The 17083-nt window shown below is 42.7% G+C and overlaps 1 protein-coding gene across 3 annotated transcripts in view; it reads right to left on the bottom strand.

Moving 5' to 3' along the window:
• LOC123746253 (larval cuticle protein 65Ag1) overlaps nt 1-17083 on the bottom strand; it is a 102124-nt gene that overhangs the window by 44043 nt on the left and 40998 nt on the right. The window contains exon 1 of one of the 3 annotated variants that reach the window (XM_069314865.1): nt 6101-6290. The exons of the other annotated variants lie outside the window; for them this stretch is intronic. Coding sequence (XP_069170966.1) covers nt 6101-6106 — 6 coding nt within the window. The 5' untranslated portion in view covers nt 6107-6290. Of the gene's footprint in view, nt 1-6100; nt 6291-17083 lie in introns of those variants that run through there. 3 annotated transcript variants of the gene reach the window in all.

Here is a 17083-nt window from a genome sequence, read left to right as displayed (position 1 = left end):
CATAAATCACGATGAAATTGACTGGGAATCGAGAAACCATTTTCCCCCCTCCCCCCTCCCCCTCCCCCCTCTCCATGGCGAGGCAGAAACATGTTGAACAAAATTAGTGGAATTTCTAGAGAGGAATTTCGTAACACCTGTTCAATTCGACACAAGACAATTGTCTCTGGATCTGATCTTCGCCCAAAATAAGATGAAAAAAATGAAAACTGAGAACATGAAATGCAGCTAAGGAGACTACGATGTCCTGGGGGGTCAGATTCACGAAGCAGTTACGCCAGCACTTACGACATCTTGTACATCTTTTCTCAATCTTTGGCGGCTTTGTTTCCAATTATTATACAGTTAATGAGCTCCGAAGCACCAGGAGGCTGTTTATAACAATAACAACAGTTGATTGGCAAGTTTTCGTGCCTGTAAACTGTTTAATAAATGTAATCAAAGCCGTCAAAGATTGAGGAAAGATGTACACGTTCGTAAGTGCTTGCGTAACTGCTTCGTGAATCTGGCCCCAGGTTCGTAAGTACTTCCGTAACTGCTTCGTGAATCTGGCCCCAGGTTCGTAAGTACTTCCGTAACTGCTTCGTGAATCTGGCCCCAGGTTCGTAAGTACTTCCGTAACTGCTTCGTGAATCTGGCCCCTGGTCTTGGACGATATATTTGAGTTATAAGCAATGGACGGAAGTTAAGGTGTCGGAGAAAGGATAGTGGACTATGGGATAGGGAACCACACATGAGGGATAGAGGACCTCGTGGACAGACCAGGGAAGGTATGGAAGGAATTATCAAGGAAAAGCGCCAAGCCATGGCGACTTGCCAATGGCTTGGCATACACGCGATCAGGACAAGGATTTGGGATGGGACGGGGGGAAAGGAATGGTAGCCACAACCACTTGGACGGTCGGGGATTGAACGCCGACCTGCAGGAAGCGAGACCGTCGCTCTACGGTCTAATAGAATGGAAATAATACATAATAATACAGAGAATACAAGAAAACTGGAATAGATGGTTATCTTGAGATGATTTCGGGGCTTTTGTGTCCCCGCGGCCCGGTCCTCGACCAGGCCTCCACCCCCAGGAAGCAGCCCGTGATAGCTGACTAACACCCAGGTAACCTATTTTACTGCTAGGTAACAGGGGCATAGGGTGAAAGAAACTCTGCCCATTGTTTCTCGCCTGCGCCCGGGATTGAACCCGGGACCACAGGATCACAAGTCCAGCGTGCTGTCCGCTCGGCCGACCGGCTCCCATGCATGCAACAGAGCTAAGCACAAATACATAGACATCCGAGGATCAGAAAAAAAACTATGAAAATTGTCAATCTCTCAAGGATCGAAGCTGTTACCCATGCACCATTTCTCTTACATGTTAATGACCAAACTATACGAGAGGGAAATCCAGCATGTTAATCTTTAAGGATGACACAAGGTGAATGAGAAGAGTTGAGACAGATGAGGATTATGAAACACAAAATTGAATTGGACAAGAGGCAGATTTGACCCGAGAAATGGCTAATGGACCTCAACACTAGCAAGTGTAAGGTGATAGAAATAACGATAACCTGAAATCAAATGGACGTTACAATATGAAAGCCAACTACCTCCCTGTAACGACTAAAAATAAAACAACAATGACCTAAAAAGTGGAAATAAAGCCAGGTCCCAACTCTAGACACACATAAACAGGCTCACATCAGCGGCGTACGTCAAAAATCAGGACAGCATTTAAGACTCAAAACAAATAAGGAGTCAGTCATATCCCTTTACTCTAGGACTGGTCTTTACAAGGGCAAGTGTATCCCGTCCCGGCCTGGACCCCCATCTAAAAAAAAAAAACATACACAAGGAACTTGATAAGAGAAGTTGAACTTGATAAGAGAAGTTGAACTTGATAAGAGAAGTTGAACTTGATAAGAGAAGTTGAACTTGATAAGAGAAGTTGAACTTGATAAGAGAAGTTTGTGCAACAAGACTCGTCCCAGAATTACGAGAGATGGAATATGGAGACACACTGAAAGACCTGGGCCAAACCACTCTAGAAAACTGGATAGAAAGGAGACATGGGGAAGACATATAAAATACTCATGGAAATTGATTGAACTGAAAAATAAATGTTCACAATGAATATCAATAAAACAAGAGGGGCATGAATGAATGAATGAATGAATGAGTGCTTGAGACTCAGATGAGTCACGGAGATGTTAGAAAGTTTTCTTTTACCGTAAAAGTGAGAAAATTGGAATGAATTAAAATAGCAGGTTGTGGAAGCAAACTCCATTCAACGTTTCATAAGTAGATATGATAGATTGCGAGTCATTGAATTAGACAATCGGTAGTAAAAAATAATTCCGAGCCATATACGCCACGTATGTCAGACCAATCTTGGAGTATGTAGTTCCAGCGTGGAGTCCATATCTAGTCAAACACAAGACGTCGTTAGAGAAAATTCAGAGGTATGCCATCAGACTACTCTCGGAGCCGAGAGGTATGAATTAAGAGGAAAAGTTACTGGAATTAAACCTCACGTCACTGGAAGACAGAAGTATTAGGAAAGACATGATTACCACCTACAAAATTCTTAAAAAAGAACACAGGTGGGAAACTTAGTACCCAAATGAGCCACAGAGACAATAGAGAGAATTTCTTCTGTGTCAGAGTACAGTTAACTGACGAATTGCATTAGGCAGTTATGTGATAGAGTCAGACTCCATATACATAGCTTCAAGTGTAGATATAATAGAGCTCAATAGGCTCAGGAACCCATACACCATTTATTGTATGGCTGAGAGGCGGGATCAAAGAGCTGAAACCCATCTACCACAGTGGAGAGTGGCTTCTCTCTCTCTCTCTCTCTCTCTCTCTCTCTCTCTCTCTCTCTCTCTCTCTCTCTCTCTCTCTCTCAGCCCCTCTCAGCCAAGTGCCCTTTTGTGTTCTGTGTTCTTTATGGCTTGAGTGGTGTTCCTGGTGACTTAAGATGTATTGTAAAGGAGAGCAGGAGGAGGAGGAGGTGATAATGATGAGTTGAAAGATGGGTACCGGCTTGTGGGTTATGAGAGCGTAGGAGAGTGACCTCCTTCTGTCTCTACCTCTCTGTCTTACATGTCTGTCTATCTCTCTCTGTTTCTGGGTCTGTTTACATGCTTGGTGGGGGGGGGGGGGTTACAGTCTGTTTTGTTATGTCTGTGTCTCTTTTTGTCTGTGTTTGGCTCTGTTTATCTGTTTCTGCTTGGTTACAGCTGTTATTATTATTTTTTGTTAGCTTATCTCTGTTTATTTACGTTTCTATGTCTTCATTTGTATGGTATATTATGTGTAGTATACTATGTTTCTCATGTTTCTCTTCTTTCTCTCTATCTCTCTCTCTCTCTCTCTCTCTCTCTGAGCGGCCCTGAGAGGCTCAGGTCATAGACTCACGTGACGAAGCGTGCCCAACCGTCTCCTGTGTTTGTGTTGTCTCTCTCATTTACGTATTTGCCGAAATGGGAACGATTGTGTACCGACGCGGGAGAGAGAGAGAGAGAGAGAGAGAGAGAGAGAGAGAGAGAGAGAGAGAGAGAGAGAGAGAGAGAGAGAGAGAGAGAGAGAGAGAGACAGGGAGAGACAGAGAGAGAGAAAGAGAAACCATGAACAAGGTCCTTCTACAAATCTGCTAGATCTCGTTTCTTGATAATATAATGTTAAGGAAACTTCTTTGGAGATGATGTACCTGATGTCTCTCTCTCTATCTCTCTCTCTCTTTCTCTGTGTGTGTCTCTCTCTCTCTCTCTGTGTCTCTCTGTCTCTCTCTCTCTCTCTCTCTCTCTCTCTCTCTCTCTCTCTCTCTCTCTCTCTCTCTCTCTCTCTCTCTCTCTCTCTCTCTCCCTTTGTCTCTGTCTCTCTCTGTTTGTCTCTCTCTCTCTCTCTCTCTCTCTCTCTCTCTCTCTCTCTCTCTCTCTCTCTCTCTCTCTCGACGTATAGGCCTATACTCTTAGGGTCGTGGGCTTAGGGTAGGGGGCCCAAGGGTTGAGGTATGGGTCTATGGGCTCTCCTGAAGGGCTGAGAGAGTGAAGATAATTTTCATCAAGATGTACACAATAAATGGAGAAAAAGGAAAGATCCGTTTTCATTTACAATACGTAAATCCTGCACAGAGAACGTCTATCTCATATGTTCATAGTCATTCATGTTCTTCCGCGTACATACGCATGTTCTTGGACGTATATACGCATGTTTTTTTCAGGTTATATGTATTTCTCATACATACACTTTTTATTCTCAATTTTAACTCCCACTCTCCCAAACTCACATACACTATTACTAATTTACAATAAACTTTACTGAATTAATTACACACACACATACACACACACTTATAATTTAAAAATTTTACACTCATAATTTCAAAATTAGGTATGATAGGGAATTGGGACAGGAGTCATTGCTGTAAACAACCGATGGCTGGAAAGACGGGATCTAAGAGTCTATGCTCGATCCTGCAGACACAAATAGGTGAGTACACACACACACACACACACACACACACACACACACACACACACACACACACACACACACACACACAGAGTTGAGGTGTTTTTTGGCTATTTGTCTCCACAGTCTGCTACAGAAGAGAGAGAGAGAGAGAGAGAGAGAGAGAGAGAGAGAGAGAGAGAGAGAGAGAGAGAGAGAGGGAGAGAGGGAGAGAGAGAGAGAGAGAGAGAGAGAGAGAGAGAGAGAGAGAGAGAGAGAGAGAGAGAGAGAGAGAGAGAGAGAAAGAGAGAGAGAGAGAGAGAGAGAGAGAGAGAGAGAGAGAGAGAGAGAGAGAGAGAGAGAGAGAGAGAGAGAAAGAGAGAGAGAGAGGCCCTCCAGCTCTTGTAGAGCTCCCCCTGACTCTATGTACTCTATGTACTCGGGCCGAAGGGCGCCTCAATGTTTACAGAAGTCACTTGAACCCAACGACAAAAACAAGCCACTCTTTAAAAACAAAAAACAAAACAAAAAAACACTCACATTCACACCTGTTTTGACGCGAGAAGCGAAAACTAGTCTCGTCTCAGAACTACTTTCGATTTCTCAATGTTAAAAATCCTTTCAGGTGTTTGAAGCCCTCTCGGGTAACATTACACACACACACAGGTGTTTGATGTGTGTGTGTTTGTCAGGTGTTAGAAGTTCCTTCTCGTCCTGACTGGAAGACATATCACACCGTTGGTTAAAGATCTTTGTAAATACGATCGTTTAAGTCACATGTCCAAACACATATGTTTTAAACGTTCGTTTTAATCGTTGTTTGCCCGTGTTTAGGTCCAGGTGCGGATTGGTGGTCCGTGGAAACGGTTTAGAACGTTTTAAAGGTCCTTGGAAACGTTCTGGTGGTCCGTGAGGGGGCGTATTACTGTGTCTTAATGGTACAAACTGAACGTCTTGGTATAGTTCGTGTAATTATACCTGTGCGTCTTGTTGGTCCGTATATAAGGGTCCCGGTGTGTCTTGGTAGTGCGTTTATGCGTTCCGGTACGTCTTTGGAGGTCCGTTTATGCGTTCCGGTACGTCTTTGGAGGTCCGTTTATGCGTCCAAGTGTGTCTTGGAGGTCCGTTTATGCGTCCAAGTGTGTCTTGGAGGTCCGTGTATGCGTCCAAGTGTGTCTTGGAGGTCCGTTTATGCGTCCAAGTGTGTCTTGGAGGTCCGTTTATGCGTCCAAGTGTGTCTTGGAGGTCCGTTTATGCGTCCAAGTGTGTCTTGGAGGTCCGTTTATGCGTCCAAGTGTGTCTTGGAGGTCCGTTTATGCGTCCAAGTGTGTCTTGGAGGTCCGTTTATGCGTCCAAGTGTGTCTTGGAGGTCCGTTTATGCGTCCAAGTGTGTCTTGGAGGTCCGTTTATGCGTCCAAGTGTCTTGGAGGTCCGTTTATGCGTCCAAGTGTGTCCTGGAGGCCCGTTTATGCGTTCCGGTACGTGATGGTAGTCCGCAGAACCGCCCAAGTGCTTTTTGAATAGAAAAAAAGAACCCAAGAAACCCCCCAACACACACACACCTGTGTTGATCAAGGAACAGCTGTGTGTGTATGTGTGTAGTACATCAAGGTCCTCCTCGACCACATCTGCAGACAATCTCAAGGTTTACCTTCATAATACGAGTTTCGAGAACTCCTTCAGAGGAGCACCAGAGGATCTGAAGTAGCCTCGCAAGTGGACGACACGGAGGACAAGCTTCGAGGATGAGGTAATAGAGGGGGTTTCAACACCACAAGCGCCTCGTAGGAGGGATTCGAAGTAGTAGCAGGTGGAGTGGGAGCGGCGTGCGTCCAGATAGCAGGAAGAAGTCGAACTGAATGGATACTTAAAGCGACCTCTCTTATACACCGCTCTAGGCCACGCCCCCCTGACCGTGGGGGGGGGGGGGTACAGGATGGGCACTATTGAGGAAGGTCGATTGTGGTGGTAGTGGTTGGGGATGGTGGTAGTGGTGGTTAGTTAAATGATTGTTGGGGTTTTTTGAGTTGGTTTGAGAGTTAAGCTGAACTGAAATTGTATTTCAGTTCAGCTTAACTCTGAAATTGTACTGTGTTCTGTATTTAGCTTGGAAGCAGCACACTATGCACGCGCGTGCGTGCATACACACACACACACACAGACACACACACACACACACACACACACACACACACACACACACACACACACACAGGGGGGGCCTCGTAGCCTGGTGGATAGCGCGCAGGACTCGTAATTCTGTGGCGCGGGTTCGATTCCCGCACGAGGCAGAAACAAATGGGAAAGTTTCTTTTACCCTAGGTGCCCCTGTTACCTAGCAGTAAATAGGTACCTGGGAGTTAGTCAGCTGTCACGGGCTGCTTCCTGGGGTGTGTGTGTGTGTTGTGGGAAAAAAAAAAAAAAAAAAAAGTAGTTAGTAAACAGTTGATTGACAGTTGAGAGGCGGGCCGAAAGAGCAAAGCTCAACCCCCGCAAAAACACAACTAGTAAATACACAACTAGTAAACACACACACACACACACATACACACACACACACACACACACACACACACACACACACACACACACACACACACACACAATCATCAGAACATCAGAACTGCCTTCAGGAACCTGAGTAAGGAATCTTTCAGAATCTTGTACACCACATATGTAAGACCAATCCTGGAGTATGCGGCCCCAGCATGGAGCCCGTACCTTGTCAAGCACAAGACGAAGCTGGAAAAAGTTCAGAGGTATGCCACTAGACTGGTCCCAGAACTAAGAGGCATGAGTTATGAGGAAAGGCTGCGAGAAATGCACCTTACGACACTGGAAGAGAGAAAAGTGAAGGGAGACATGATCACTACCTACATTCTCAGAGGAATTGACAAGGTAGATAGAGATAAACTGTTTAACACTGGTGGTACGCGAACAAGGGGACACAGGTGGAAACTGAGTACCCACATGAGCCACAGAGACGTTAGAAAGAACTTTTTCAGTGTCAGAGTAGTTAACAGGTGGAATGCATTAGGCAGTGATGTGGTGGAGGCTAACTCCATACACAGTTTCAAATGTAGATATGATAGAGCCCAGTAGGCTCAGGAACCTGTACACCAGTTGATTGACAGTTGAGAGGCGGGACCAAAGAGCCAAAGCTCAACCCCCGCAAGCACAACTAGGTGAGTATACACACAATGAGATCTAGATGTTTCGACTACTAAATTCTCGTTTTTCAGGTGTTTGGAGGTAATGGTCGCAATAGTTATCGTGGTGATAGTGGTGATAGTGGTGATGGTGGTGATGGTGGTGATGGTGGTGGTGATGGTGATGGTGGTGATGGTGGTGATGGTGGTGATGGTGGTGATGGTGGTGATGGTGATGGTGGTGGTGGTGATAGAGCAGATTTAGGACAAAGACATTGACCCAACAACCTCTCCTCCATCAAAGCACGTCGCATTTCGATCGTATGCGCTACATAAGGGCAAAAAATTGTCGTGCTAAAAAAAGGAAAGCGGCTGGCGAAAGTGACATACTCTCCCGTTTTCTGTTTTGGGTCCTCTGGTAGGTTAGGAGAGACCAATTTAAATTGACCGTTTTCTTGACATTGGGAAACCTCATTAGGACGGACTTGATCACGAGGGAGGTGTTGAGGAAGAAAAGGGGTGGGGGGGGGAATAGGGGCGAAGATAAGGAAATAGGGATGAAGATAGGGAGATAGGCAGGGACAGAGGGAGATAGGGAGGGGACATAGGGAGGGAGGGGGAGAGAGAGAGAGAGAGAGAGATAGAGAGAGAGAGAGAGAGAGAGAGAGAGAGAGAGAGAGAGAGAGAGAGAGAGAGAGAGAGAGAGAGAGAGAGAGAGAGAGAGACAGACAGAGAGACAGAGAGACCCGGGAACAGCCGGGTTACCATAGAACATACACCCATTCCACAATCACCCTTTTAATACCACTTCACCCGCAAGGAGTATCGAAGACATCGAACTCGGGCCAGCAAAGTGACGTATCCCCCCACACCTGTACCAATCTAGAGCAGCGCTCAAGAGCAGCACGGGAGGTCACGCGGTGGGAAGGTCTCGCCTAACACGATCCTATTCCATAAACCACTAACAAGATCCCTCAGGTGTGTATATATATATATATATACCTGCTGCTCCCACACCTGTGCTCGTTAGCCCTCAGGTGTGGTATTAGGAGCAGAGGTTAATACGCTAGTTGAACGGGTTTATGTTTCCGGTATAAATAGATTTATATATATATATATATATATATATATATATATATATATATATATATATATATATATATATATATATATATATATATATATATATATAACACAATCATATGTAAACATTTAAATTTAAAAACTTTTAACATAATTAATATAAGAATTAATAAGAGAGAGAGAGAGAGAGAGAGTGGGACAGAGAGAGAGAGAGAGAGAGAGAGAGAGAGAGAGAGAGAGAGAGAGAGAGAGAGAGAGAGAGAGAGTGGGACAGAGAGAGAGAGAGAGAGAGAGAGAGAGAGAGAGAGAGAGAGAGAGAGAGAGAGAGAGAGAGAGAGAGAGAGAGAGAGAGAGAGAGAGAGCGAGATCTAAAAAGTAAGAGTCATGTTTACATTCACGTCATCAACAAACAGGGCGGCCTGTATAGATTCAATGCCTTGATGACCCGCCCTTCTAATCCCAAGATCCCCAGGATCCAAGATTCCCAAAATCCCAAGATCCCCAGAATCCAAGATTCCCAAAAATCCCAAGATCCCAAGACTCGGGAATGACGTCGGCATCAGCTGATCTTACACCCACAAGGTCAATAACTGGTCATTTCGTCAAACAAGTCAGCAGTTATCAGGTGCTGTTTGAGTGGAATTGCGGGTCAGTGACTGGTGTACAATGTTGCTGTGGTGGGTGTGTACTGTTTGGGTGTACTGTTTGGGTGTACTGTTTGGGTGTACTGTTTGGGTGTACTGTTTGGGTGTACTGTTTGGGTGTACTGTTTGGGTGTACTGTTTGGGTGTACTGTTTGGGTGTACTGTTTGTGTTTACTGTTTGGGTGTACTGTTTGGGTGTACTGTTTGGGTGTACTGTTTGGGTGTACTGTTTGTGTTTACTGTTTGGGTGTACTGTTTGGGTGTACTGTTTGGGTGTACTGTTTGGGTGTACTGTTTGGGTGTACTGTTTGGGTGTACTGTTTGGGTGTACTGTTTGGGTTTACTGTTTGGGTGTACTGTTTGGGTGTACTGTTTGGGTGTACTGTTTGGGTGTACTGTTTGGGTGTACTGTTTCTGTTTACTGTTTGGGTGTACTGTTTGGGTTTGTTTACTATTTGTAAAGCTGTTAGCTGTTAGCTGTGTTGCTAAGAGCTGTTAGCTCTTGGACCCCGCCTTTCTAACCAATCTATTTTTCCTCTTTTGTCAAAATAGAGGAAAAACCTCTGTTTTTTCTAGAATCTAAAACACACACACCGAGGGACCTCGTGGCTGAGTGGACAGCGCTCGGGGGTCGTAGTCCTAATGGCCCGGGTTCGATTCCCGGCGGAAATGGGTAGATCTTTCTTCCACCCTGATCCTTCTGTTCATCTAGCAGTAAATTGGTACTTTGGATTTAGACAGCTGCTACGGGCTGCTATATGTGTGTGTGTGTGTGTGTGTGTATGTGTGTGTGTGTGTGTGTGTGTGTGTGTGTGTGTACTGTGTGTGTGTGTGTGTGTGTACTGTATATATGTGTGTTTGTGTATTTCAAATAAAGACATCGAACCTAATCTCATTCTTACGACAATTCCCACGTATTCAAAACGACATCAAACGACATCAAACGAATGACATCATCATGGCCTTGTAACCAAATCAAGTTAAAGATGATTTTTTTCCAAACACACACACACACACACAGAGGGTATAGACTCATTCCTCTCAATGTTTGCTGACGACGCCAAAATTATGAGAAGGATTAAGACAGAGGAGGACAGCTTGAGGCTTCAAGAAGACCTGGACAAGCTGCAGGAATGGTCGAACAATTGGATGTTAGAGTTTAACCCAAGCAAATGTAATGTAATGAAGATAGGAGTAGGAAGCAGGAGACCAGATACAAGGTATCACTTGGGAGATGAAATACTTCAAGAGTCAGAGAGAGAGAAAGACCTGGGGGTTGATATCACGCCAGACCTGTCCCCTGAAGCTCATATCAAGAGGATAACATCAGCAGCATATGCCAGGTTGGCTAACATAAGAACGGCCTTTAGAAACTTGTGTAAGAAATCTTTCAGAACATTATATACCACATATGTCAGACCAATCCTGGAGTATGCGGCTCCAGCATGGAGTCCATATCTAGTCAAGCATAAGACTAAACTGGAAAAGGTTCAAAGGTTTGCCACCAGACTAGTACCCGAGCTGAGAGGTATGAGCTACAAGGAGAGACTACGGGAATTGAACCTCACTTCGTTGGAAGACAGAAGAGTTAGGGGGGACATGATCACCACATTCAAGATTCTCAAGGGAATCGACAGGGTTGATAAAGATAGGCTATTTAACACAAGGGGCACACGCACTAGGGGACACAGGTGGAAACTGAGTGCCCAAATGAGCCACAGAGATATTAGAAAGAACTTTTTTAGTGTCAGAGTGGTTGACAAATGGAATGCATTAGGAAGCAATGTGGTGGAGGCTGACTCCATACACAGTTTCAAGTGTAGATATGATAGAGGCCAGTAGGCTCAGGAATCTGTACACTTGTTGATTGACGGTTGAGAGGCGGGACCAAAGAGCCAGAGCTCAACCCCCGCAAGCACAACTAGGTGAGTACAACTAGGTGAGTACATACACACACACACACACACACACACTTCTTCCCATGTTTATATAACTGTGGTTCGGGGGTAGATGACTGCCCCGAGCATCGTACGGGTTCCTACGGCACTTGGTGCAGTCGTGTAGGTTATTCTCACGACGGAGGCGATTGGAATGCCTCTGAAGATGGGCCTCAAAACCTTATACACTCAATGGTCACGGCGCTCCAGTCCCGGCATCCAGAATGTGACTCCATACAGCTTCCCCAGACTACAGGATGCCTACTGCTATTATAGAGCTTTGACCAGTCATCTAGAACACTACGGGGCTCACCATAGCCCGTGCTGCTTGGAACTTTATGTTCCAGGTAGCGAATCTTAAATAACATTTGACCAGTCACTTTTGTATTTTTATTGTTTGTGGTTCTTGACATCTCTGTCTGTCTGTCTGTCTGTCTGTCTGTCTGTCTGTCTGTCTGTCTGTCTGTCTGTCTGTCTGTCTGTCTTTCAAACACTGATTTGTACAGTAGTAAAGGACTTATGCCACCTGTCAGTTTAAACCTTATCCCTACTAGTTTCCCCCCCCCCCCCTGGAAACGGTCCCCAAACCGGTTAACAACCAGATAGTGCTGAGTGAACAAGGGGGGCTGACAGCTATAATGACTATAGCGTCCACTTAACCCTCCCTGGGCAGGATTCGAACCCACACTAAAAAAAAAAATAGCTCGTGAGACAACATCTGCATTATTGAAACAAAAAAGTTTAGACCTTATAAACCATGTTTTGGGCCCTGCCTAATATAAAAAAAAAAAATAATAGTAAATAAAGACGTGATTATTACGCCGCATAATCTCAAAGCCGTATAGCAGGAATCAACAATGATTAATCCTTGCTCCTTCTTGGATTTAGGATTGACTCCTTAATCCTTGCTGCCCAGTCGACCACCAAGAAAAGGTCGAGGGAGGTGTAGGTGTGTCGACTTGAACTGTCGATAATCCCGAGACACAGAAAAAGTGGCTTGTTCGCTCACTCTCTCCCGTTAATTTACACCAAAAAGAAGCGTACTACGGCTTCTGCCAGACGAACTTTCGCCAGGCACAGGTGAATATATATATATATATATATATATATATATATATATATATATATATATATATATATATACTGGAACAATGCAATGGAATCGAAATTGCGTATACGATCACCCCAGAAGGGGAATTCGATTCCATTGCTCGTATTAAATCACATATTCTACTTTTCCTAATGTTACTTCAAGCGTTCCAACCTACTTCTACACCCCTAGACAGACAGATGCTAGCCACCGCCTCGGGGGCCACAACAGGATTGAATTCTACACACACCCCGAGATGTGATGCAACTCTAACACACTTTCCTCCGCTCAACATGGAATTCACACCTTTTCAGTACCGGCGTTCGATGCTCTTCTTTCCACTGCCACAAACCTTATGGTAAGTCAATGTGTTTATACACGATAGTGATTAATGATTTATATATATATATATATATATATATATATATATATATATATATATATATATATATATATATATATATATATATATATATATCAGTATATATATACATACATATATATATATATATATATATATATATATATATATATATATATATATATATATATATATATATATATATATATATATATATATATCAGTATATTTAATTAATAATATTACAAATAAAAATAATAATATATGGAAACAAACAGTTACTAATAATACAATAAAATGGTATTAAAATATAAAAAATAACATTATCATTACTAACAACAAGAACAAAATTAAAATTTATAATATAAACAACGATATATAAAATATATATACAGAAAAAAGTTTCAACAAAAAGACCAAAACATGAAAACAGTAAACAAGCAAACATCATAACCAAAACAGCTTTGTTGCAACTGACAAAAGCAATAACAAACAGCGACAACAAAAGCACTCGATTAAGAGAATAAGAATGTAATCTCACACACACACACACACACACACACACACACACACACACACACACACACACACACACACACACACACACACACACACATTAGTTGATTGACAGTTGAGAGGCGGGACCAAAGAGCCAGAGCTCAACCCCTGCAAGCATAATTAGGCAAGTACAATTCGGTAAGTACACACACACACACACACACACACACACACACACACACACACACACACACACACACACACACACAGGCTCCGTGGTCTAGTAGTAAGCGTCCTCGACTCACAACTAAGAAAAACACCTAAAAACACATTAATCAAATACCTGACACACAAAATCAAACAACTGTTAAAAAACGAACAATTCAAGCCACAATGCAAACTAAAAAAAAAACATGAAACAAGTCCATTAAACACCTACACACACACACGCACACACACACACACACACACACACACACACACACACACACACACACACACACACACACACACACACATTATTGAACCTCTATAACACTGAATAAAGCCATTTGCAACGTGGAAGAAGTTCTCTTTGCAATTGCAAACATCAACCCTTCAAGACGATTGCATGTCTTCAAGACATCAACGTTTTATTATGCTATGACATCAAGGCAACCAAACTATATTATGTCCATATATTATATATGAACATATATTATCATATATTATGTTTGAAATTTTATTTTCACCGAGTCCATTGTATAGAACAATTGATTCTACCTGTTATGGGTTCTATTATATATATTCATAATCTCCTCTTTTCTAATTCTTCCTTAACAGTTTCTTTATTTTTCTTCTTTCGTATTACGCTCGACCTTATCTTGAGGTTATCTTGAGATGATTTCGGGGCTTTAGTGTCCCTGCGGCCCGGTCCTCGACCAGGCCTCCACCCCCAGGAAGCAGCCCGTGACAGCTGACTAACTCCCAGGTACCTATTTACTGCTAGGTAACAGGGGCATTCAGGGTGAAAGAAACTTTTGCCCATTTGTTTCTGCCTCGTGCGGGAATCGAACCCGCGCCACAGAATTACGAGTCCTGCGCGCTATCCACCAGGCTACGAGGCCCCCTTAACAACATTTGCAAATAGAGAACTATTTAACGCAGTCTGGAAATAGCTCTGGCGTATCTATAAATTCCTCTCTGGTCTATTGTCTGAAATAGCTCTGATCTATCGTCTAAATTAGCTCAGGTGCAAAGGAACCCCTCTATGGGTTAACACATGTTGTATTTACCTAGTTGTGCTTGCGGGGGATGAGCTCTGGCTCTTTGGTCCCGCCTCTCAACTGTCAATCAACAGGTGTACAGGTTCCTGAGCATACTGGGCTCTATCATATCTACACTTGAAACTGTGTATGGAGTCAGCCTCCACCACATCACTGCCTAATGCATTCCATTTATCAACATTCCACCCTGTTGTGTATAGGGTGAAATTATAGACATGGGAAATAGACATACACATATACACACAAGTGTAAAATACTCCACTAGACCTACAGATGTGAAATACAGCTACGATAGGACCGATATACACACACAACAGACATACAGATATACACATACATAGACGAGAGACAAATATACATATATTAGAGCCTGCAACTGACAACTGAGCTGGCTTGAGCTACGTAGGTCAACTCTGTCTGTCTGTCTGTCTGTCTTTCTGTCTGTCTGTCTGTCAGTCTGTCAGTCTGTCTCTCTCTCTCTCTCTCCCTCCCACCAGCTGCACCGTAGCCACATACTGTGACCTACACCTTGTAGGTAATATGATACACTGTCTTCTATGTCAGGTTGGGAACTGGGCGGCCTCTGGCAACACTACTGAGGTCGATGAAAGACTTTCGTAAACAAAATTCGATGTTTCATTCAGCTATTGCATTTGTTTATGGTATATATGATCTGTGTGTGTCTGTGTCTGTCTGTGTCTCTCTCTCTATATGTCTCTGTCTCTCTCTCTCTCTCTCTCTCTCTGTATGTCTCTCTCTCTGTATGTCTCTCTCTCTCTCTCTCTCTCTCTCTCTCTCTCTGTATGTCTCTCTCTCTGTATGTCTCTCTCTCTCTCTCTCTCTCTCTCTCTGTATGTCTCTCTCTCTCTCTATATGTCTCTGTCTCTCTCTCTCTCTCTCTCTCTCTCTCTCTCTCTCTCTCTCTCTCTCTCTCTCTCTCTCTCTCTCACGCTCCGAGGGAGAGAGAATTATATATATTAAAAAACATAAAAAACTTAGTTTTGTATTTAAATTATGAATATAGAATAGATATTAATATAGTAATAGTTAATGTGAGAATAAAAATTACTTTGATTTTGCAATGGGATCATTTGCTTTATTTTATTTTATTTGGTTTTTACTTTAAATTGATTGGTTTGTTCTTCATTAAAAACCCTTGAAAGTGTAGAATTCAGTCGTATGAATGCTGTTAGACGATCCCGGGGTATCTTCATTGCCACAACGTGCAAATTACAGCGTGTTAACCTAACCAGAAACGCGTGAACCCGAGCCACCTTCCTAACCTCACCAATTCACGTATAGAAAACGTGGATGTTTATAAGCCGCTAGACTGTTCATAGCACACTGTAATTTCTACGTTAGGGGGACTAAAGTATATGAAATATGACGTACCGGTTGATATCTTGGGTGGAGAATACAGGTTTAAGTCCTGTGTGTGGAATTCAAAAAGGTTGAATTCTCACTATTTTGCATTTAATCGATCCATTCAAAAAGGTTGAATTCTCACTATTTTGCATTTAATCGATCTATTCAAAAAGGTTGAATTCTCACTATTTTGCATTTAATCGATCCATTCAAAAAGGTTGAATTCTCACTATTTTGCATTTAATCGATCCATTCAAAAAGGTTGAATTCTCACTATTTTGCATTTAATCGATCCATTCAAAAAGGTTGAATTCTCACTATTTTGCATTTAATCGATCCATTCAAAAAGGTTGAATTCTCACTATTTTGCATTTAATCGATCCATTCAAAAAGGTTGAATTCTCACTATTTTGCATTTAATCGATCCATTCAAAAAGGTTGAATTCTCACTATTTTGCATTTAATCGATCCATTCAAAAAGGTTGAATTCTCACTATTTTGCATTTAATCGATCCATTCAAAAAGGTTGAATTCTCACTATTTTGCATTTAATCGATCCATTCAAAAAGGTTGAAATCTCACTATTTTGCATTTAATCGATCCATTCAAAAAGGTTGAATTCTCACTATTTTGCATTTAATCGATCCATTCAAAAAGGTTGAATTCTCACTATTTTGCATTTAATCGATCCATTCAAAAAGGTTGAATTCTCACTATTTTGCATTTAATCGATCCATTCAAAAAGGTTGAAATCTCACTATTTTGCATTTAATCGATCCATTCAAAAAGGTTGAATTCTCACTATTTTGCATTTAATCGATCCACTCCAAGTAGACCAGGACTGGAAGGCCAAATTTAGAAGCGAGGAATTCATTATAGATCTAATGATCAAAAATTGATCAAAATCTAAAAATTGATCAAAATGTAAAATTCCTATAGAAATAATATTATTTTTATTATTAATAAAATTAAAGTATGGGGGATTGGCTTTACCTTGAGGAGCCGGTCGGCCGAGCGGACAGCACGCTGGACTTGTGATCCTGTGGTCCCGGGTTCGATCCCAGGCGCCGGCGAGAAACAATGGGCAGAGTTTCTTTCACCCTATGCCCCCTGTTACCTAGCAGTAAAATAGGTACCTGGGTGTTAGCTGTCACGGGCTGCTTCCTGTGGGTGGAGGCCTGGTCGAGGACCGGGCCGCGGGGTAACTAAAGCCCCGAAATAACCTAAAGATAACCTCAAGAT

Source organism: Procambarus clarkii, chromosome 80 (assembly GCF_040958095.1).
Source record: "Procambarus clarkii isolate CNS0578487 chromosome 80, FALCON_Pclarkii_2.0, whole genome shotgun sequence".
NCBI lineage: Eukaryota > Metazoa > Arthropoda > Malacostraca > Decapoda > Cambaridae > Procambarus > Procambarus clarkii.
This window is presented reverse-complemented; position numbering and strand designations above follow the sequence as displayed.